Source organism: Oryctolagus cuniculus, chromosome 3 (assembly GCF_964237555.1).
Source record: "Oryctolagus cuniculus chromosome 3, mOryCun1.1, whole genome shotgun sequence".
Classification (NCBI taxonomy): domain Eukaryota; kingdom Metazoa; phylum Chordata; class Mammalia; order Lagomorpha; family Leporidae; genus Oryctolagus; species Oryctolagus cuniculus.
Window position 1 is genome coordinate 136,402,239 of NC_091434.1, and position 23,957 is coordinate 136,426,195.

Below are 23,957 nucleotides of genomic sequence, written 5' to 3' on the forward strand. Positions count from 1 at the left end.
GAGGGTACCACTTGGGAAGTTACCCTGTGAAGTCACATTCACCACATGCAAGAAGCTTGGCTGATGAGAAGGTTCATAGAAGCAGCGAAGGAGAAGATCCCATGACACAGCGAACCTTGTATTCTACGCCGTGTGATAGTTTGATGTTCATTTTTTTATTTGGCCCTCCTTTTAAAGCTGAAGGAAAGAAAATGGGTTGTTATCCTCACTTCACAAATGGAGGAACTGGCTCAAGGAGGGAAGGAGGGTAGGCAGTAAGGCCAGGCAACGAATCCAAGTCTCTTAGCGCTCTGTCTACAAGGTTCAGAGACCAGAATAAAAGAAGGATTGTAGGGTTCTGGATATTTTGGTATAAAACACAACATTTTATTGTATTACTGATGCCAGATTTATTCTTTTAGAAAAAAAAAACATTCCAAGCTCATTTTTAAAAGTAATTTATTATTTATTTATTTATTTGTAAGTCATTGAGAGAGAGAGAGAGAGAGAGAGAGAGAGATTCCATCTGCTGGTTCACTCCCCAAATGGCTGCAATGGCTGAATCAAGTTGGAGCCAGGATCTCCATCATCCAGGTCTCTCAAGTGTGTGGCAGGGGCCCAAGCTCTTGGGCCATCATCTGCTGCTTTCCCAGGCGCATTAGCACAGAGCTGGATCAGAAGCAGAGCAGGTGGGACTTGACCTGGCACTCCAATATGGGATGCCAGTGTTGCAGGCAGTGGCTGTACACCCTGAGCCCCCACACTGGCCCCTAAAGCTAACTTTCTGACTTATGGTGGCAGCAGTATTATTTAAAATTAGAGCTGAGGGGCCAGTGCTGTGGCACAGTGGGTTAAAGCCCTGGCCTGAAGCGCCGGCATCCCATATGGGTGCTGCCTCTAGTCCTGGCTGTTCCTCTTCCGATCCAGCTGTCTACTATGGCCTGGGAAAGTAGTGTAAGATGGCCCAAGTCCTTGGGCCCCTGCACCCACATGGGAGACCCAGAAGAAGCTCCTGACTTCTGGCTTCAGATTGGCGCAGCTCCCACCATTGCAACCATCTGGGAAGTAAACCAGTGGATGGAAGACCTCTCTCTCTGTCTCTACCTCTCTCTGTAACTTTGTCTTTCAAATAAATAAAATAAATCTTTAAAATAAAATAAAATAAAATAAAATAAAAAGAGCTGAAAGTGTGTTACCATAGATACTCATAAAACACAGAACAGCCATGCAGAAATAATTGATTGGATCCTATTAACCCACTTCCAATAAGTTTTAGATCAGAAACAGATGGAGACAAGAATTGGGCATTTAGTAAATTGCTGCTTGTGCAATTTTTTCAATAATTGGTCAGTGTAATTTAACTGCTCCCAGTCTGTGAGGCAGAATGATGGAAGAGACTTCTGTGAGCTGAATGTGCCTCTCACGCTCAATCCCTTTAACCGGAGCCCACTCTGTTGCCTCCATGCTGGCTCTAGCAATTCTGTGGCATGCAGGTGGAATCCGAGGCCCAGCACTCTGCTGGGGGTTTCTTTCCGTGGGTAGTTATTGTTATCAATGAAGAGAGAAGAGAAGGGATTTCTTTCTTTGTTTTCTTTTTTTTTTTCTTTCCTTGAGAATGTGTTTCCCCAAAGAGGCTTCATCAACTCGGAGACACTGTGGGCGATACTTTGCAACCCAGTGTAACAATTCCAGTGGAATCCAAGACATTTTGAAGGAAGCGGATGAGTGTGTGAATGTGCATCACCATGCGGTTATACTGGCAAAATCATATTCCACTTCCCATGATCAGGGGTCTGGATCTACAGTCTTTTCTCAAACCCAGGCATGCCTGCTTTCCTACATAAGACGGCAGATTCCAAAGTTTTTGGTGGCAACAAATTCTTGGAAGGCACACTCCAAAGCGAGGCCTGGCAGCTCAGCCTGGATCCCATTCATTCATTGATTTACCCAACCATGACACGCATCCCTAAGCAGGCTGGTGACATTTAGACTTGCTTGTTTCAATTGCAGGTTCCAAGCCCCTGCTGCGCCTGACACACAGGTTTTCCAAGATGCCATAGGAGACTGCTTCACCATTGCGATCGTGGGCTTCGTCGTGGCCTTTTCCGTGGCCAGCGTCTATTCCCTCAAATACGACTATCGGATTGACGGCAGTCAGGTGAGTGCACGAGCTACGCGGGATCTTGCGAAGCGACTTGAAATAACGGGCTGTGTGCTTGGTCACGGTCCTGCTTATTCAGAGTTTCCTACTTGTCCCCCCTGTCAGGAGTTAATAGCCTTTGGCCTGGGTAACATCGTCACTGGATCGTTCAAAGGGTTTGCCGGAAGTACCGCCCTCTCCCGCTCTGCGGTTCAGGAGAGCACAGGAGGCAAAACGCAGGTATTTTAAGGTCCCTCCTGCAGGGTCCATCTTGGCCTCAATAACGGGGAGATCCGAACCAAGGGACAAGCTGGGTATGTGAGGAGAATCCTTTTTTTTTTTCTTTTCATCTGCCCAGGTTGCCGGGATTCTGTCTTCTGTCATCGTGCTAATTGTCATTGTAGCTATTGGATTTCTTCTGGAGCCACTACAGAAGGTACCGCCCCTCTTTCTTTGGATAACCTCTCTCTCAGGTGGTAAACCAAGGAGGCTGGTTATCAACTCTGAAAGCACACACTGCACTGGGGTAAAGGAAGTAACCCCAAACTCCCAAGTATTCTCCTTACCTGCTACTTGAAGGGCCAAAAACCTATCTTTTCCCCTGGGCAGCATCTTACGAATGTTAGGAATGCAGACGCCAGAGCCACCTTATCTGCCCTCCCCTTTGCCTGTGCGTAGCCCCAGATGTAATTCATGTTGACACAAGAAGGCAGCCTGGCACCGCGGCTTCCCCGTGTACCGAAGGGAAGCTTTTCTTACAGGTGGAGGTCATCAGGCCCTCTATCTGATTCAGGGAATGGTGCTGCCAGCCACCCAGCCCGTTCTTAGGGGTACGCCCTGCAGCTGCTAGAGGTTTGGTTTGGCTCCAAGACCAACACTGTCAGATTGCAGGATGGGAGCAGGCACAGAGCTTCTGCTTCTGCTGCTGCTTCTTCTTCTTCTTCTTTTTTTTTTTTTTTTTTGAGATTTTTGTTTATTTATTTGAAAGTCAGAGTTACAGAGAGAGAGGGAGAGACAGAGCCAGGGAGAGAGACAAACAGATGCAGAACTCCCATCCTCTGGTGTATTCCCCAGATGCCTACACCAGCTGGGGCTGGGCCAGGCAAGGACTCAACGCAGATCTCCCGACTGCTTGAGCCATCAGGGACCCAACTACCTGAGCCATCACCTGCCGCCTCCCAGGGTGCACATTAGCAAGAAGCTGGAGTGGACAGTGCATCTGGGACTTGAACCCAGGCGCTCTGATATGGGTTGCAGGCACCTCAGCTGGTGGCCTAAGCACAACACCAAATGCTTACCCACATACTTACACATGCTTATGGGGTACAGTGCAACACCTCTCAATACACATCACATAAACCAATCAAGTCAGGCGGCCAGCCCTTCATTCCCCATACCCTTCCCTGTGTTTGGAGCCTATCAGCTCCCCTCCTCCAGCTGGGTATAGAGTCGATAACCCATTTTTATGAGCTTCATCACCCCATTATATTGTGGCACACTAGAACTAGTTATTTCTATCTGTCTGACCTCCTTCTAACTATCTCCACCCTTCACAGCCTGTCATAAACACTAATCTATGTTCATCAATGATTTTGAACTTCCACCTATGAGAAGAACGTGAGGTATTTGTCTATCTGGTATCTGATTTGTTCCACTCAACACCATGATCTCCAGTTCCATTCATTTAGCTGCAAATCTCAAGATTTCATTCTTTCTAGTGACTGCATAGTATTCCATTATGTATATATACCACATTATCTTTATCCATTCATCTGTTGGTGGACACCTAGGTTGACTCCATGTCTTAGCTGTTGTGAATGGTGCTGCAACGAACAGGTGCTGATTTCATTTCCCTCGGATAGATACCAGAAGTGGAAGAGCTGGATCAAATATCAAAAATCAAAAACAGTAGCTCTGTTTTTAAATTTTTGAGGAACCTGTTCCCTATAATGGCTCTACTAATTTGCACTGCCACCCACAGTGTATAAGGGCTTAATTTTCTCCACATCCTTGCCAACATGTCATTTTTTGTCTTTTTGATAATAGTTTTCACCATTTTTTCAACTGGCATTCATCTGTGTGCTATTTTCTTTTTTTTAATCTGCCATATATTTCTTGAAAACTTTATTTATTTATTTGAAAGGCAGAGTTAACAGAGAGAGGGAGAGGATGGGATGGGATCCCATATGGGATGCCACCACTGCAGACAATGGCTTTACCTGCTACACCACAGTGCCGCCCCCCACCACCATAGGTCTTAAGATCTACCCTTCTCTGTCCTGACGGGTGGGCTACTAAGTGCCATCAGATCATCTCTGGCATAATCACAAAGGGTCATGCAGCCCTGTCACCAGGTTGGGACAAAGTCGGGCATGGGGATGGACCAGAGCCCCAGTTCTGCTGTGTCATTCATAGTATTGCACACCAGCAAGGGTGTATCCTTTGATATGAGTGGAGGCCCTTAAACGACTCACTTATCTCCAGCCTTCACCTTTGCTTCTATATGGTTTACTCGGTTAACTTTAAGTGCATCTGATGTTTATGTTTTCGCAGTCTGTCCTGTCAGCGTTAGCACTTGGAAACTTAAAGGGAATGCTGATGCAGTTTGCTGAGATAGGCAGACTGTGGAAGAAGGACAAATACGACTGTGTAAGTAGAAGAAATGATATCTGAAAACTACACGAAACACAGTGGTATGCAATGCTGAGGTACAATGCATATCTCTATTCCGACCTAAGTGAAAGTTTCTTCCTATCTAACTATTCAAAATAACCCTAGTTTTATTTGCTGTCTTGAAATTGCATACTCTACAGAGTGTTCCCTGGGAATTTAACATACAAGGAGGACTACTTGCACAAGGGGATCCGTGAAACGCCGGGGCAGAACTCCCTTAGATCTGTGCTAAAAGCTCTGGCAGTGAGACTGAATTGTCAGGTGTGCATCGCACCTGTTCTTCATCACATGATGGCAGCTTCCAGAGAACCTGTGAAGAATTTAAATTCTGAACATTCCCTCTGGAAATCCTTTGCGTTGGAAAAGGCTTCCCCTCACTCTCCAGCACGACTCGCTAGGAGGGGCAGAGTCCATAATTTAATCAGAGTCAAAGTCTGTGGTGTGATAAACGCTTGTTAACATACCCTGTGAAACTTCAGGAACATAAAGCAATAAGTGGTATTAGTTTTCCTTTGTTCCCAACAGAAAGTCATGGGGGTTTTAGTACCCTTTTGACATGCTAGAATTCTCGTAAAGATAGTCATCATTAACTAAATAGGCCAAGAGGAAGAGATTAATAAAGGTCTACCAGTTGATTTGCTGATATTAATGAAGTGCAGCTGGTTTTGAATTTTTTTTTTACTGTAACAGACTTGTCCTATTTCCTTGACTCGTTTAGGGATGGCATCAGAAATGGCCACCCTGCCTTTGGGTCTTCCCATCTTTGCCAGTAGAAATGGCCTCTTAGGACAAGTGTCTTTCCCTGTGCGCTTTGCTCTTGGCCCAAGAAAAACAACTTCCAACCTCTTGCTTTTGGTCCTAGAAGTTCATGAGTTCTCTTAGTTCTGGACCTAAGACACTGTTCTTTAGTCCAAGTTAACTGTAGTGTATGTGTTGCTCTCTGCTCACAGTTAATTTGGATCATGACCTTCATCTTTGCCATCGTCCTGGGACTAGGATTGGGTCTGGCGGCAAGTGTGGCGTTTGAACTCCTCACCATCGTATTCAGGACTCAGTTGTGAGTGTTTGTCCTGCTCTGTATCCTGCAGCCTATAATCTCCCCAAATTAGAAGAGGGGGAAAAATTGTCACTGGTTGAAATGAAGGTGTAGGTGTGTGTAGCCATCTGGACTGGCCAGGACTTCCTTGCTCAGGTTGCTCACCTGAAGGCCTCTGGGCATCAGAATGGTCCAGTTGTAGAGCGTCCATCCAGGGAGAAGTCCTGCTGTGATCTGCTCCCTGCTTTGACAACAACGGGAAGAAATCATATAAATCTCTGAGTCTGTTCAGCCAGCGGTAAACTGGAAGCAATTCTCTCCTGAGCAGGTTGAATGTCTTTACCTTAGACGTGCTGGACTTCTAAGGGAATGGGTCATGGAGAAGACTGTGGGATTCTCCATGATTGGTGGAGGGCTCTCCCTTTTCATAGGGTTTTGGAGTGTACTCCCATCTTAAATGCATGGAGCTGGATTAAAAATCTTCTCAGAGACCCCTCTTGTCCTAAACTTCCCTAATGGCCACTTGGAATTCGTGTCATCCAGCTCAGGCATCTTTTTGGTTTTCAAATCTGAGTCACTTAATGTCACCACCACGTGGTCACTCAGCCTGTGCTGGATTGCATGGTGCGAGAGAGAAGTAGGACTCCCAAGAACACACGTGGTGACTGTACAGTTAATCCTTGACTTTGAGCTCCACTGGTGTTGAAATGTTCCTGAATTCCTTTATGCATCCATGTTTTTATTTGGATCTTCACTGGGAACTCATCAAACATAGAGACACGGCGGGTCATTTTACTTCCCCACATCCTCACCTGTGTAACTGGGTGATCTCGCCTACCTTACCCTACCCACTCAAAAACTGCGATATATATAATCAAAATGGCAAAAGCGAATGGAAGCCTTCATCAATTGTAGTGGGATGACTGGGAGGCACTGTTCTAGGAGCTGTGGGAAGGCACAAAGGTAGTAAAATGGGGACTGATGATTTCCCAACCTTTTAGATTTTGAATAGTGAGTTTGCTTTGATATCCTAAAAAAAAAAAAAAAAAAAAAAAAAAAAAAAGGAAAGAAAAGAAAAGAATCAGTGAATCAGTTATAGGCTAACAAATATGCAGGAGGGATTGACTTAGTATTGTTTTTCCCTACAGTCCAAAATGCACCACCCTGGCTAACATCGGAAGGAGCAACATCTATAAGAATAGAAAAGACTACTCTGATGTAAGGGAGACAAATTTCTTTCTTTGACTTGCTACATGATATTAATATGAATCTTCCAGGCACCGTCTAATATTACTTCTCTGCCTTACAGATGTATGAGCCGGAAGGAGTGAAGATTTTCAGATGTCCAGCTCCGATCTACTTTGCCAACATTGGTTTCTTTAAGCAGAAACTTATTGATGCTGTAAGGTTTGGGGTTATTTGACTGTCTGTTGTTGTTATCTACTGGATGTCTGGACATGAAATGTTTGCTCCTCACACATGCTGAAGTTGAGTTGTATCCGTATCTTTGTGTCCCATATTCCAGAGCAAGTGAAACTAATAGGAGCCCATTAATATAAGGGGTCTTCAGAAAGTTCATGAAAAATGTATATTATGAAAATACTATGCACGGACTTCAGGGTTCTTTGGCACCAAAATAAGTTTATCTTTTAATTCCATTTTCCATGAACTTTTTGAAATCCAATACAGAGTCCCCAAATCTAACTCTAAAATCATAAAACATATAACAAATGTTACAAAATAGATACATTTTTGAAAAATGAGAAGTACATAGAAGAATATTGATTAGGTACCGTGCATATTCAGCAAATTAAAAAATAAATAATATAAAAGCCCCTAAGAGTTATGCATGCCCAAAATACAAAATCAAGTAAGGTTTAGATTAGACAATTTTATGTAGAAATTTTGGACTGTCCAGAAGTTTTTCAATGATAGTAACTGCACACAATCTGAGCAAACCATAGGTCTGACACAATGTTGTTGCTGAAGTTATTTAAACCACTTTTAAATTTTCAATCTCAAACATCATTTCAATTTGTCCCAACCCCTCAACACATTGCAATGAATGTTACTAGAGTTATCCTATAGAAACAGCAGGATACTCTGTGCTCTTGTAACCCAGCCCTGGGTTTTTCAGATTGGCTTCAGCCCCCTTCGAATTCTCCGCAAGCGGAACAAAGCTTTGAAGAAAATCCGAAAGCTGCAGAAGCGAGGCCTGCTACAAGTGACACCAGTAAGCTTCTTACCGTGTTGCTGCGCATTACAGCTAAAAGCTTCATAAAATCTAATCCAAAGTGTTCCTTTGCTTTAAATGAAATGCCAGGTAAACAGAGTATTTCATATGCCCGTTAATGTTCTTCTTTAAATGGTATCTATATTAGTCAACTTTCCTTCACGACAGTGAAATATCTGAAAAAAAAAAAAAAACAAAAAAAAACAAAAAAAAAACAAAAACCTAGCTCTATAAAGAGCAAAGGTTTAGGTAGCTCCCGGTTCTGGAGGCCCAAGTCCAAGGTCAGGCAGCCCTATTGGCTTGGCATTGGTGAGGGTGGGAGATGGCAGTGCAGGGGCCACACAGAGGAAGGAATTCATGGCAGGCCAGGAAGCAGAGAGAGCAGCTGGGCCTGACTCGGGCTTTCATACCCAGCCTTCTCCTGGGAATCACCTTTCAAGGGTGCTTCCTAGTGACCTGAGGACTTCCGCTAAGCCCCTGCTCCTGAATGCCATCATTGGATCTTTTCCCAAGCTCTGAGGACCATTAGTCTATGAGGTTATAGTTTAATGTCTGCATGAGTTCAGGAGCCAAAGCTTGTTCATACCACAGCAGCCCCTTTGAGTGTCTTCCTAAAACGGGGGTGTATCCACATGCTAGTGCGTGCCCCAACTTGGCATCTGTGCTCCCAAGGCTCCCAAGTGTTCTCAGTGTTCTTCTTGGTCAGAGTTGTCATGTGTGCACCCTATCCTCTCCTGCAGAAAGGATTTATATGTACCGCTGATGGGGTAAAAGATTCTGATGATGAAGAACTGGACAATAATCAGATAGAGGAGCTGGACCAGCCCATCGACACCACAGACCTGCCTTTCCAGATAGACTGGAATGCTGATCTTCCTCTCAACATCACCGTCCCCAAAATCAGCCTCCACAGCCTCATTCTCGATTTTTCAGCAGTCTCCTTTCTTGATGTTTCTTCCATGAGAGGCCTCAAATCGGTAATTTCTTTTTTTCTTCATGAAAATACCAGTCACCAAAAGTAAAAATTGAATTTGTGGAAGGATGCCCCTTTAGATTATGCACACTTCACTAGAAATAAATTATAATGTTAGACTAGTCCATGGAGAGGTGAGGGCGGACTCTTTAAAAATACATTTACTAAGGGGGCTGGCACCATGGCTCACTTGGTTAATCCTCTGCCTGCAGTGCCGGCATCCCATATGGGCGCTGGGTTCTAGTTCCGGTTGCTCCTCTTCCAGTCCAGCTCTCTGTTGTGAGGCCAGTGGAGGATGGCCTGGGTATTTAGACTTCTGTACCCGCATGGGAGACCAGGAGGAGGCGCCTGGCTCCTGGCTTCAGATTGGCACAGTGCTGGCAGTGGCAGTCATTTGGGGAGTGAACCAGCGGAAGGAAGACCTTTCTCTCTGACTCTCTCTCACTGTCTAACTCTGCCTGTCAAATGAAAAAAATAAATACATAAAAATACATTTACCAGGGCATGCATTGTGGCTCAGCAGGCTAAACCACGACTTGGGACACCTGTACTCCATATCAGAGTGCCTGGTTCAAGTCCTGGCTAATTCACACTTCCAATCCATCTTCCTCCTAATGTGCCTGGGAGGCAGCAGACAATGGTCCAGGTACTTGGGGTCTTACCAGCCACGAGGGGGATTCTGATGGAGTCCCTGGCTCCTGGCTTCAGCCTGGCACAGCCCCAGTTATTGTGGCCTTTTGGGGAGTGAACCAATGGATGGAAGTTCTTTCTCTCTCTCTCCCTGTTTCTCCCTTTCTCTATCACCTTGCTTTTCAATAAATAAATAAGCTTTTAAAAACAAAACAAAATCCAGGTGCATTTCCCATGACTGTATGTAACTTTGAAGGCACCCAAGCTTACAATCTTAGTGAATGCTGAATCAGCAGAAGACAACTATATGCACACTCCTGCCAAATATCAATTCTGTGGTGCTCTCAAATCCTTATAAGCTTTCCATCTGAATTATCCTGAAATCAGGGGAGATCTAGAAAGTTCCTGGGTGAAAATAGACTAGTGAATCCTTTTACTTTTATCTTCATCCATTATAAGCTGCTGAAATTTCACTTCGCTATTCAAAAATATGTCTCAAAGGAAAACAGTGAAATAAATATATGACAGAATAAGTGTCACACGTGACTTGAAAAACAGGACTGAGGGGAGGGTGTTTGGTCTGGTGATTAACGATGGCACTTGGAATGGCATCAGAGTGCCTGTGTTTGAATCCCAGATCCACTCCCAACTCCAGCTTCCTGATAATGAACACACTAGGAGACAGCAGATGCCGGCTTGCTTACCACATGGGAGACCCTGCACAGAGTTCCTGGCTCCTGGCTGTAGCCTGGCCTGTCCCTCCTCTTGTGAGCATTTAGAGAATGAACCAGCAGGTGGGAGATCTCTTTCACTCTCACACTTGCTCTACCTCTCTGCTCTCAAATATATAAATAAAATTTTTAAAACAACACAAAAACAATCAAAATGTGGAGTTTGCTTTATGGCATTGTCAGCATGTCCAAAATAAACTGGTTTCCAATAGAAATACAGAAACATATGTAAAGAAAATTTAAGCACTTTTAAATTTCCTTCTTCCTTTGGGTCCTCATAGAAATCTGCCTAGGAGCTGGTCTAAGATACCGGTCTATCAAGTGCAGGTAAACTGAATAAAAAATAGGATAATTTGGTTTCCTTAAGGCCTATCTTTTATTTTTAAAAAATTAACATTCTATAACTCTTCAAACTGTTTGCTCTTTTCTGTCTTGATTTTCAGGTTTTTGTTATTCTTGTTTTGGAGGGAAAATATAAATGCATATAAAATCCTTTTTGAAAAATGTTTAAGATTGATTTATTTATTTGAAAGGCAGAGTGACAGATTGAGAGAGAGAGAGGTCTTCCATCTGCTGGTTCACTCCCCCAAATGGCCACAACAGCTGGGGTGGGCAGCACCAGGCTGAAGCTAGGAGCCAGGAACTCCATCCATGTCTCCCAAATGGGTGACAGGGGTCCAATCTCTTGAGCTATCATCCACTACCTTCCCAGGAACATAAGTAGGGCAGCCAGAACTTGAACTGGTACTATGACCTGGAGGTGTCACAGGCAGTGGCGTAATCACGGCACCACAATATCTGCCCTGACATTTCCGTTTCACTGTTTCACACTAACAAAGCAGCACCAAGGACAGGTACTCCACATTTTGTTGCTTTAAGGCCTCGACTCTTAGTTCAGTGCCTAGCAGAGACATCCTCCAAGTATTTGCTGATGGTGATGATGACAGTGTGCTCAAGAATCTAAGCTACTTTTCTTACCTTCTATGATCTTCTGTATATCACTGCTGGTATTTGTTCTTCGCCTAGAGACCAGGGAATTGAATAAAGATTCATTAGCACTGGATGTGTTGTCACCATGGAGAGGAATAATGAGTAACTTGTGGACCCTAAGTTATTGTTTGTTTTGTATTGTTTGCTTTTACATAGGCAGAAAACTCTAGTCAATATCATTCTATAAAGGATATTATTTTAAATTAAATCTGAGTTGATCTTTTGCGTGAAGGCAGAACATTTTCCCACAATTTATCCCTGAAGAATGATAATTTTTAACTTCTGCCTGAAGAATACTCTTTTAGTTTATTTCTTCTCTCATGGAGCCTTGCTTTTAACTTTAGTATCTCTATACACTATTATCTCTTTTCAAAATGTAGACGTTTCTGAAAGCCATGTATCCCAGGAAGGTATAATTGCGATAGTTTTTGTTGCATTTCTGACAAGTGCAATTATTCCCTAAGGAAAATCTCCTTGCTTTCAACAGATTTTAAAAGACTTTGTCAGAATCAAGGTGGATGTGTACATTGTTGGAACGGATGGTAAGTTGTTTTGTTTTTATTTTCTGTTCTGACAGTCACTTCAGGCTCACTGCCAACACCTATCCAAAGGACGATTATTTTATAGGTCATCACGAGGGAAATCTAATTTGCAGCTGAGCCAATAGAAATCCCTATGGAAACAGTGTCTGCATATTTATGTTGATATGTAATTAAATGACCCTGACAATTTGAACCCTGATTGATTAGACAGTAATACATCAACTTATTTTTTTTTTTAACTCAAAGCCTTGCTTTCTGCCGCTCTCCTTACTGTGTCTTGCACTCTTCAGCCCACACCATCTTGGTTTGTGCCTTACTTGGCTAAGGAGACCGCCTCGCCATGGCTATCAGTGACACCCACAGGGTCAAGATTAGCTGCTGCCCTCTTGGGCTTCTTCTGCTGGGATTGGCTTTGATCTTAATACCCTCACTGCCTAACTTCTGCAAGACCACACTTCTGATTCTCCTCCTACTCTCTCCTGTCTGAATAACCTTCCCTGAGCTTCACCCCTCAACTCTGCAGTCCTGAATCCATGAGCTCTACACTAGCCGAGTTCTACATGCTTATGATTTCAAGTTCCACTATGTGTAAATGAATGCCCACGCTACACCTCCAGCCCAGACCTTTCTTCTGAGCTGCAGACTCATGGATTCAACAGTCCCAGTAGGGATGTCCCCCAGACACTGTGGACACACATTCACAACTGAAGCCATCGCCTCCTCCCTAAAACGACTCCTTCTCTTTCCTTTCTCAACTATTGCTTCACTTGCCCGAAGCAGAAACCTTGGCACCATCTTGGGTGTCTTCTTCTCAGCCGCCCTCTTTAGTTAGTAAACCACCCGCTCCTATGAATCTTGCCTCTGCATTCAGTCTCTTCCTGTCCATGTGTCACAGCCTCATTCCAGAACCTGATCACTTCTCACTTCAACTCTCTGGAGCAGCTTTCTAACTAGTGTCTCTTTCCACCCTGGAATGCTCTCCCATCCCAGTTTCTCACTGCCAATTACCTTCAAGAAGTTTTCCTGCAATAACTGCAAATTTCCTCACATCCCCAGGCATAGCACAGCCTGTTGGTCTTTTAAGGATACACGCATGTCCCATTACTCTGCAGGTTAGTATGTGTATGCCCCTAGAGTATGCTCCTGGCTCCTGGCCTCGAATCAGCCCAGATCTGGCCATTGTGGCCACTTGGGTAGTGAGCCAGCAGATGGAGGGCCTCTCTCTCTCTCTCTCTCTCTCTCTCTCCCTGCCTCTGCCTCTCTGTAACTCTGCCTTTCAAATAAATAAATAAATCTTTAAAAAAAAAAAAGAAACAGCTAGATTGTTCCTTGCCTTCATTATTTTACACTACTTTTCTTCTCAGTGCTACAAATATGAATGTTTCTCTTCCTTAAGGTTGGGATTCCTTCTAACTCACCTTTCAATCCTTCTTTGTATGCAGCCAGAGTTTTGCACACAGTAAACATGAAGTAATATTTGCTTGAGTGATTTGTACACATGAGCACTGGTTACTTAGTGCCTGCAAGCATGTGATTCCTCAAAGATGATTGGAGAGGTAACATGAGGTGCTCCAAGGAAGGTTTTCTGATGAATCCCAGGAGCTCTGGGGAAACAGACTTAGTAACTGAGAAATGATAGGTCCAGCCACCAAGAACTACAGCACATCACTTATCTTTAAGCATATTTTCTGTTTTGGCAGAACCCCAATTTAATGCTCCAGTTATTAAGTAAGGAAAATAATTAACTTGGCTCCTACCTAAATAAGAGTAGGTTCATTTTCTTCTCAAAAGTGTTTAAGGAACTACTTAAGGTTTTCTCTTTTTTGATGAGATTTTCTTATTTGAACCTTTTCCTTCATTCTTTTGACATGAGGGCAATCAACATACATTTTTGTTAGAAAGGTATCCTGTAGGGTCCAGCACTGTGGCATAGTATGTTGGGCATCTGCCTGTGGTGCCGGCAACCCATGTGGGTGCCAGTTCAAGTCCTGGCTGCTCCTCTTCCTATCCAGCTCTCTGCTATGGCCTGGGAAAGCAGTGGAAGATGACCCAAGTGCTTGGGCCCCTGCACCCACATGGGAGACCCGGAGGAAGCTCCTGGCTCCTGACTTTGGATCTGCCCAGCTGCAGCCATTGTGGCCATTTGGGGCGTGGGCCATTGGATGGAGGACCTCTCCCTGTCTCTCCCTCTCTCTGTAACTCTACCTCTCAAATAAATAAATAAATAAATTTTTTTTAAAAAGTGGAATTAAAATGTTAATTTAAAAAAAAAGAAAAAAAAAAAAAAAAGAAAGATATCCTGTAGTTCCAGAAGACACTGTGCTAATGCTACACTGACAATGGACCTTGGCCGCCACAAACACTGCATGCAAAGTCCACGAAGTGCACGTTTGTAAAGGGAATTCCAAATCACCAGTCTCAAGGGGGAACCCGTGGCCCAAAGTTGGCTTCCTCCTAAGTGTCAGTGCTTCTTTTCTCTCTTCAGATGATTTCATTGAGAAGCTTTCTCGGTGTCAGTTTTTTGATGATGAAGTCAAGGACTCCATATTTTTCTTAACAATCCACGATGCTGTTTTGCACATCCTGATGAAGAAGGATTACAGTGCTTCGAAGTTCAATCCCTATCAGGTACCAGCTCTTGATGACTTTCACATTTGCAACCAACCATCTACACTTTTTCTTAATGCTCCTTTATATTTCAACATTTAAAAGAAAAAATTGGTATTTAAGGCATAATTTTGTTCTTTTACTCAGGAAAAGGAAGACAAATTTGATTTTACCATAAATACAAATGGAGGATTACGTAATCGGGAATATCAGGTAATGTTCTCCAACTGATTTCTCTTCATATAGGTGTCACAGCAAAAAAAAAAATCCTTGGAAGTAGGAGGGCCTCTTAAGCTGCACAAAGTCCAGTGCTTGTTTGAGCCTCAGAACCTCATTCCTAGAAAACTGATGCAATGCCACCCCATCTTGTAGGGAATTTTGAGGAAAGTGAGCTCAGACCAGTTAAAAATATTGGAGGGTTTGGGTATGGAGAAGGGAATGGTGATAGTAGATCCATGTTAATGCCATATTGAGCATAGCTTTTCTTTTCATTCATTCTAGAACATTCGTTTCTAGAGTATTGAAACCTTTGAGACAATGTAGCAAGAGAAAAGCAGATGGGTTTTTGCTGTAGGCCAGGTACATGGTAGGTGCAATCCTTTCAGCGATATACAGAGAAGATATCTTCATTTCACAAATGAGGGAGTTAAGAAACAGGCTCAGAGAGCTTAACGTGTGTAAGGTCACGTGCCCAGTTACCGCAACACAATCTGAACTCTGCTGAGAAACCCCGTGTGCTGTTCACTGTAGTTCACCACCTCTGTGTGTTGGTAAAAGACCAACGGACTGAGGGTCCTAGGAAAGAATCTAAGGACTATCTTCAAGTGCAGGAGTGGCTGATGGTATTTCCCTAGTTGAAGAGAGGTCTAAGGGCCAGCGCCACGGCTCACTAGGCTAATCCTCCGCCTTGCAGCGCCGGCACACCGGGTTCTAGTCCCGGTCGGGGCGCCGGATTCTGTCCCGGTTGCCCCTCTTCCAGGCCAGCTCTCTGCTGTGGCAAGGGAGTGCAGTGGAGGATGGCCCAAGTGCTTGGGCCCTGCACCCCATGGGAGACCAGGAGAAGCACCTGGCTCCTGGCTTTGGATCAGTGCGATGCGCTGGCCATTGGAGGGTGAACCAACGGTAAAGGAAGACCTTTCTCTCTGTTTCTCTCTCTCTCACTGTCCACTCTGCCTGTCAAAAAAAAAAAAAAGAGAGAGAGAGAGAGAGGTCTAAGAAGAAAGGAATGTGGCCTAGAAATGAAGGAGACCTCTATCTCAAAAGATAACCCTCAGTCATTATCAAGAGTGACAGCAGGTAGCAAAGTTCAGATGAAAAGGTGAGTTGGACCCGAGGGGAGAAGGGAACCTATATGAGCAGTGCGGTGTGGTCTCCCAGGGCTGGATTCCAGAGAAACCCAAATCTTGCCTACGTAACCTTTATAAGAAAAACCCCCCACCAGAAACCCACTCTCCAACAGTCGGATTGAGAACAGTCACCCGGTGTTGAGGGATGGAGCTTCAGGAAAGGCGTTCATACCCGATGATGGATCCACGCTTTAGAACCAGTTATCTCACAAAACGTGGGCGGCACCGTCATGTACACTGGCTTGCCAACATTAGCAAAACAAATCATCCACACACCAGCCCGTGCTTTGCTCAAGGAAGATGAGTCAGGAGTGACTACTAAGTAGTAATTATTGAAAGAGACTGACTATAGCAAATCTTTTAAAACTTTCTGTCTTCTTCCAGGTCCCAATTGAAACGAAGTTCTAATCAAAACACAATTCAGAGGGCTCCTCATCCAAGTGTCACGCGAAGAACAACTTTATACCCATACAGTTATTGAGAACTTCATACGTTGTATGAAGAATATTTTTATTTGACAGAACTATGTTTCAAACTTTTGGAACGAGATTGTTCTAGAATGGTGTATTTTTCAGATATCTATATGAAATTCTGTAAATACTCTTAATTTTATATCTTGTAGATTTATCAAAGCAAGGAAATTGTTTTGGTTATATGTATTTTTGTAGCACTGACAGATTTCCATCCAAGTGACCACCTTCATGCATACATTTTGCAGTGGATTTACACCATTGCGTTGAATCTCATAATGTGTACAGGTCCTACTAATGTGTCTCCATTTTAAAAATTCATTGTACAGTGAATGTGTCTTGTTTTGTCAAACCTCTGGTGAGTTTTTTGAAACCTCTTTGCTGTGGAACCCTGGTTCAGCTAGAAACCTGCTACATGAGATTCTGCTAACAAAACCCCCAAGGGGACTTCTTTGCCCAGATTTTTGACCATCACCTCAGCTTTGTACTATCTAGATTTCTACTACCAAGAATCCTGACCAGATTCAAACAACAATCCTTCTAGCATTTTATCTGTCACTATAACTAGCTTTTGAGGCAAATCCTTATTTTCCCCCCACTGCTTCTTATGAACATTGTGCAGAGGCATTTCAAAAAAGTTTGTGGAAGGTCGAATTAAAAGATACATTTATTTGGGTGCAAAATCTATACATACAAAGGGTCTTCAAAACATTCACAAAAATTGCAGAGTATGAAAATACTATGAACGGATTTCAAAAAATTTTACACCCAAATAAACTTATTCTTTTTTTCCCACCAACTTTTTGAAGCACTCTCATCTAAGTTAATGGGAACTATAATATGATGAAGTGGGAAGGTGAGAAGTTAGCCACCATGATGCTAGCCAATTCTTCCTGCTCTCAAGAGGAGGAAATTAGAACCAATGATAGGGAAACGTAGGACTCTTCTTTTTTCATGGTTGGTCATCATTTGTAACTCACAGCAGAACAACAGCTCCAGAGCTCCATTTAGCTGGAGAATGAGGTTCAGCAAACCTGCTTCTCTTTTTCATGAGGAATGTTCAAATTTGTAATTATTCATGCAATGGAAATTAAACATCGGCTCCAACAGACAAGATGTGGTGCTCTCTGTTCAACATCAAATCCCTCTTGTCCATGAGAAAAGCGGCTTGAGTTGTCTTAGATCTCCACTGAATGTTTATTGTCAGGCACATTTTCATCCTTTGTTTGTGTCTTTACTGAGGGGGCTTATCCAGTGGACTTAAACACAAGTACAACAAAACCAAAATCAAGGGTATTTACATGGTTCATCTTAATCAAAAGCCAGAATACCAGCACACTTCCTAACTTCTTAAGTTTCTTGAGTTATGGGCAATTTATATGATTTCATGCACCCTGTGGACCTCAAGGAAAAAATACACATACACATATGTCAAGATGTGATGCCCTATAAATCTCAGGTTAAGAACTTTTCCTTTCTGGAGAACATAGAGTAGGAACTGAAGACAGGAGTCTATTTAAGGGGTCATTTGGCTCGAGAATGGAGCAAAAATTTCCTGTACGGTTGTCACTGATGTCAGCATCACTCCAAGCAAAGGTACCCTCCACCGTTCTTGCCAACCAACCAACACAGCAGGGAACCTGAACAGGTGCTCCAACTCTTGTGCGTAAATCACACCTTCAACCTCAACATCTCAGAGGCTCACAGAGTCTCTTGGTTAAATGCTTCTCTTCTCTTAGGCCGCTAAGGTTGATGTGCTTTGAGTAATGGGCATATGAGGGGCCAGGCCTCTAGGTGCTAGCCTCAGTACCAGTACTGCAAACTGACTAGTATAAAACTCTGACCCCTCATTTAGGAAGAGGTCCAGACCAAAATAAAACATGTCAATGCAAGGGAGACTGAGGGGAAGTGGATACAACCAAGAAACAGAGCCACTTGGGAAGAGACAGACATATAAGAAAGACTGAAACGAATGTGTACTGAGTACTTTATCTTTAAAATCATTTTATAATAATTAAGCACTTGATACGGATTCATGTCTGACCACAGTGACTCGCCACCCAGAATAAGTACAAAGATTTGAATGCAAGCCTGAACCCACAATGCATGTACAAGCACAGAGAAGAGGGGTATTTAATCCATTTTGTCTGCATCTCCATCTGAGCGGCAGCATGTCAAAACCAACATACTGATCTTCTAACCTGTTCTCCCAGTTTCTCTGTGCCTGAGTTCATGACAACTCCATTCTTCAAATTGCTCAAGCTGATATCTGTCAAAAAAAAAAAAAAATCCTATAACCTAAGCCTTTAAAATACTTGGGGTTGGGGGGTTGCGGTCTTAAAAAAGTCAAAAATGCATGTCATGAAAAAGCTATGCGTGGTGTGTTTTTTTGCAAAGCGAGCTCAAAGGGAAGAATAACTCATCTACGTTGTACATTGCAGGTGGTAGGGGCAGAAATCCAAGCCCAGAGCCCAGGCTTTGGATGATTTGGAAACCTTGCCTCCCAAAGGAAATTAAAACCTGTCTCAAAACTGAGCCAGTACAAAGCAAGACTAAACTCGGAAATAATACAGGTGCATTCTCCAGATTTATTCCTAAGATACTAATTTAGCGTTGTTTAATTAAGTACATCCAGAAACTTATTAAGAAATATTAATGTTCAGAATTAAATACTGTTAATATTTGCCTCTCCCGGCCAGCGCCGCAGCTCACTAGGCTAATCCTCCGCCTGTGGCGCCGGCATCCCGGGTTCTAGTCCTGGTTGGGGCACCGGATTCTGTCCTGGCTGCTCCTCTTCCAGTCCAGCTCTCTGCTGTGGCCCAGGAAGGCAGTGGAGGATGGCCCAGGTGCTTGGATCCTGCACCCGCATGGGAGACCAGGAGAAGCACCTGGCTCTTGGCTTTGTAGCGGCTATTTGGGGGCTGAACCAACAGAAAAAGGAAGACCTTTCTCTCTGTCTCTCTCTCACACTGTCTAACTCTGCCTGTCAGAGGAACATTTAAGGATGACTATGCAGAATAATTCTTAGCTGCATTAGCCCATGTCTATTGTATTCATTCCTACCACAGGTGTTTGATCCTATAAATATGTGCAATATATTTCATATTTATGTGTGTTTATATATACGCATATATATTCTCCCATAAGTCACCCATTTCTTGATTCCTGTAATGCTACCACCATCATCTCTCACATGAAAATTGTTAAAACACCCTTGCGACTGGTCTCTCTGCTTCCTAGTCCTTGTACAAAGAGCTGCAACATCCCCTACCATTGCTCAGGACACCCCAGCAGCTTCCCAAGTCTATCAGAGTAAGGGCCAAATCTTTACAATGGCCCTGAAGGCCTGGGATCGCCCCCACGGCCCCTGACAGCACTCCTCAGGCCGCCGCTAACCACTGCTTTTCACTCCACTCCAGGCTCCTGGCTATGCCTCCACTAGGTCAAGTGCAATCCCACAGAGGCCCTTGCACGTGTGCCCTGTGCTTGGAAAGCTTGGGCCCACATCATCTCTGCGATTTCCCTCACTTCCTCTTTGTTCAAACATCACCTTTCCTCTGAGTGCCTCCCTGCCCACTCCATTTGAAATGCAAACCCACCACCACCCCACGTCCTTACTTTTCCTTTTTTCTGTAGGATTTGTATCACACTTCTTACATGGTATGTGATTTAATGATATGTATGGATTGTCTAGCTGAAGAGGGGTGCATCCTAAGTGCTTTGCAATGTGTCTAGCACATAAATACTTGAATGCATACGTCTTTATGTCCCACATGATAGGTGCTCAGCATATAATTATCAAACATGAGAGTACCTCAAAAAGTTAGTGGGAGAAAATAGACATAAAAAACAAGTTTATTTTAGTGCAAAAAAGGTTGAAAGCCATGCAGTTCCCTTAATACACATTTTTTAAAAAGTTTCTTTTATTTATTTGAAAGACATAGCTATAGAGAGAGGTGAGGTGGGAGAGATAGAGGGAGAGAAAGAGAGAGAGAGAGAAAGAGAGACACACACAGAGAGAGAGTCTTCCATCTGCTGGTTCACTCCTCAAATGACCACAATGGCTGGAGCAGAGTGGAGCCAATCCAAAGCCAGGAGCCAAGAGCTTCTTCTGGGTCTCCCACATGGGTGCAGAGGCCCAAGGACTTGGGCCATCTTCTACTGCTTTCCAAGGTGCATTAGCAGGGAGCTGGATCAGAAGTGGAGCAGCCGGGACCTGAATTGGCACCCATATGGGATACCAGCACTGTAGGCTGCAGCTTCAACCTGCTGCGCCACAGCGCCAGCCCCTTAATACACATTCTCTGTAAACTTTTGGAAGATCATTCTTATGCATGGATTTCAATTATTTTTTGCATTAAAACAAACTTATCGCCGGCGCCGCGGCTCACTAGGCTAATCCTCCGCCTAGCGACGCCAGCACACCGGGTTCTAGTCCCGGTCGGGGAGCCGGATTCTGTCCCGGTTGCCCCTCTTCCAGGCCAGCCCTCTGCTGTGGCCAGGGAGTGCAGTGGAGGATGGCCCAGGTGCTTGGGCCCTGCACCCCATGGGAGACCAGGAAAAGCACCTGGCTCCTGGCTCCTGCCATCGGATCAGCGCGGTGCGCCGGCCGCAGCGCGCTGGCCACGGCGGCCATTGGAGGGTGAACCAACGGCAAAGGAAGACCTTTCTCTCTGTCTCTCTCTCTCACTGTCCACTCTGCCTGTCAAAAACAAACAAACAAACAAACAAACAAAAACAAAAAAACAAACTTATCTTTTAATTCCATTTCTCACAAAAATTTTTTTCTTGTTAAACTTTTTTTAATGAGTCTCAAAATTCTGTAACGGATTTTTGGTCAAGCTGTTTCCATTAAAAAGTACTGAGGGCTTTTTCACAATGGGTTTGCCGCCAGGACACAGGTGTCATGGAAACCACTGCTAAATCAAAGACAAAATGGGAAAGGAAAAGACTCAAATCAACATCATTGTCACTGGACACATAGATTCGGGCAAGACCACCACTGGCCATCTGATCTACAAATTGTGGTGGCATCAACAAAAGAACCACTGAAAAATTTTTAGAAGGAGGCTGCCGAGATGGGAAAGGGCTCCTTCAAGTATGCCTGGGTCTTGGATAAACTGGAAGCTGAGTGTGCACGTGGTATCACCATCAACATCTTCCTGTGGAAATCTGAGACCAGCAAGTATTACGTGACTGTCACGATGCTGCAGGACACAGAAACTTCATCACAAACCTGATTCCAGGCACATCTCAGGCTGACTGTAGCGTCCTGATTGTTGCTGCTGGTGTCAGGGAACTGGAAGCTGGTGTCTCCAGGAACGGGGAGACCCATGAGAATGCCCTTCTGCCTTATTACTGGGTGTGAGACAACTAATTGTTGGTGTTAACAAATGGATTCCCCCGAGCCACCCTACAGCCAGAAGAGATATGAGGAAATTGTTATGGAAGTCAGCACCTACATTAAGAAATTTGGCTACAACCCTGAGACAGTAGCATTTGTGCCAATTTCTGGTTGGAATGGTGACAACATGCTGGAGACAATTGCTAATACGCTGTGGTTCAAGGGATGGAAAAAGTCACCTGCCTAGATGGCAATGCCAGTGGAACCACACTGCCGCTAACTAGACCAACTGACAAGCCTTCGCATCTGCCCCTCCAGGATGTCTACAGAATTGATGGTGTTGGTACTGTCCCTGTGGGCCAAGTGGAGACTGGTGTTCTCAAACCTGGCATGGTGGTGCCTTTTGCTCCAGTCAATATCACAACTGAAGTCAAGTCCGTCAAAACGCACCATGAAGCTTTGAGTGAAGCTCTCCCTGGGGACAACATGGGCTTCAATGTCAAGAATGTGTCTGTCAAAGGTGTTCATCATGGCAACATGGTTGGTGACAGCAAAAATGACCCACCAATGGCAGCAGCTGGCTTCACTGCTCAGGTGGTCATCCTGAACCATCCAGGTCAGATCAGTGCTGGGTACGCCCCTGTACTTGATCGTCACATGGCTCACACTGCTTGCAAGCTTGCTAAGCTGTCGTTCTGAGAAGAAGCTGGAAGATGACCCTGAATTCTTGAAATCTGGTGATGCTGCCATTGTTGAGATGGTCCCTGGCAAGCCCATGTGTGTTGAAAGCTTCTCAGACTATCCTCCTCTGGGTCATTTCGCTGTCCGTGATATGAGCCAGACAGTTGCTGTGGGTGTGATCAAAGCAGTGGACAAGAAGGCTGCTGGAGCTGCAAGGTCACCAAGTCTTCCCAGAAATCTCAGAAGTCTAAATGAATACTATCCCTAATACCTGCCACTCCAGTCTTAATCAGTGGTGGAAGAATGGTCTCAGGACTGTTTGACTCAATTGGCCACTTAAGCTCAATAGCAAAAGACTAGTTAATGATAATGCATCATAAAGCCTTCAGAAGGAATGGAGGAAAAATAAGTACCAGGGACAGGGGCTTGGCACAGTGGTCATGTCCTGCTTGGCATGCCTGCATCCCATATCAGAGTGCCTGGTTTGAGTCCTGGCTACTCTGCTTCTGATCCAGCTTCCTGCTAATGTGTTCCCTGGGGGTAGCAGATGATGGCTTAAGTACATGGATCCCTGCCATCCACATGGGAAACCTGAATGGAGTTTCTGGATCCTGGTTTTAGTCTGGCCCAATCATGGCTTTTGCAGACATTTGGGGGAATGAACTAACAAGTGGAAGATCTTTGTCTGTCTGTCTGTCTCTCTCTCTCTCTCTCTCTCTGCTCTCTCCCTGCCTTTCAAATAAATTTTTTAAGAAGATTTATTTAGGAGCCAGCACTGGGCTAAGCCTCCATGCTTGGGCCCCTGCACCTATATGGGAGACCTGGAAGAAGCTCCTGGCTCCTGGCTTTGGACTGGCCCAGCTCTGGTTATTGCAGTCATTTGGGGAGTGAATCAGTGGGTGGAAGACCTCTCTCTATGTCTCTCCCTCTCTCTAACTCTCTCTCTCTCTCTCTCTCTCTCTCAAATAAATAAATAATAAATAATAATAGTTTGTTTATTTGAAAGGCAGGATGACAGAGAAAGATGGAGAGACAAAGAGAGATCCTAGATTCACTGATTCACTCCCCAAATGACTGCAACAGTCAGGGCTGGGCCATGCTGAAACCAGAAGCACAGAACTCCAGGTCTCCCACATGGTGACAGGGACTCAAGTACTTGGGGCATCATCTGCTGCCTTCCTAGGCACATCAGCAGGAAGCTATATGGGAATCTGAGAGGACATAAGTTAAATGCAGCACTCCATCATGGGATGCTGGCATCACAGACCATGGCTTAACTTGCTACACCACAATGCTGGCCCCTCAAATAAATTTGTTTAACTAAAAAAAAAAAAAGTACTAATTTTCAGGGCAGGCATTTCACCTAATTTGCTGACATTTCCTGGAATGCCCACAATCAAAATGCCTGGGATTGGAAAAAAAAAGTACCCTAATCCATTGTTGGTGGGAATGTAAACTGGTGCAGCCACTGTGAAAGATAGTATGGAGATACTACAGAAATCTGAATGTAGTCCTACCATAAGACCCAGCCATCCCACTCCTGGGAATTTACCCAAACCAAAAGAAATCAGCATATGAAAGA

The 23,957-nt window shown here is 44.2% G+C and overlaps 1 protein-coding gene and 1 pseudogene across 1 annotated transcript in view; both read left to right on the forward strand.

The window, feature by feature from the left end:
• SLC26A3 (solute carrier family 26 member 3) overlaps positions 1–16,697 on the forward strand; it is a 36,677-nt gene extending 19,980 nt beyond the window's left edge. Inside the window, 13 exon segments of the mRNA NM_001082098.1 lie at positions 1,990–2,137; positions 2,246–2,359; positions 2,478–2,555; positions 4,673–4,768; positions 5,743–5,849; positions 6,977–7,046; positions 7,138–7,230; positions 7,966–8,061; positions 8,802–9,038; positions 11,873–11,927; positions 14,413–14,555; positions 14,682–14,747; positions 16,265–16,697. Coding sequence (NP_001075567.1) covers positions 1,990–2,137; positions 2,246–2,359; positions 2,478–2,555; positions 4,673–4,768; positions 5,743–5,849; positions 6,977–7,046; positions 7,138–7,230; positions 7,966–8,061; positions 8,802–9,038; positions 11,873–11,927; positions 14,413–14,555; positions 14,682–14,747; positions 16,265–16,288 — 1,327 coding nt within the window. The 3' untranslated portion in view covers positions 16,289–16,697.
• A 4,588-nt stretch (positions 16,698–21,285) lies between these two features.
• LOC100345672 (putative elongation factor 1-alpha-like 3) lies at positions 21,286–22,630 on the forward strand (annotated as a pseudogene).
• Positions 22,631–23,957: the final 1,327 nt, after the last annotated feature.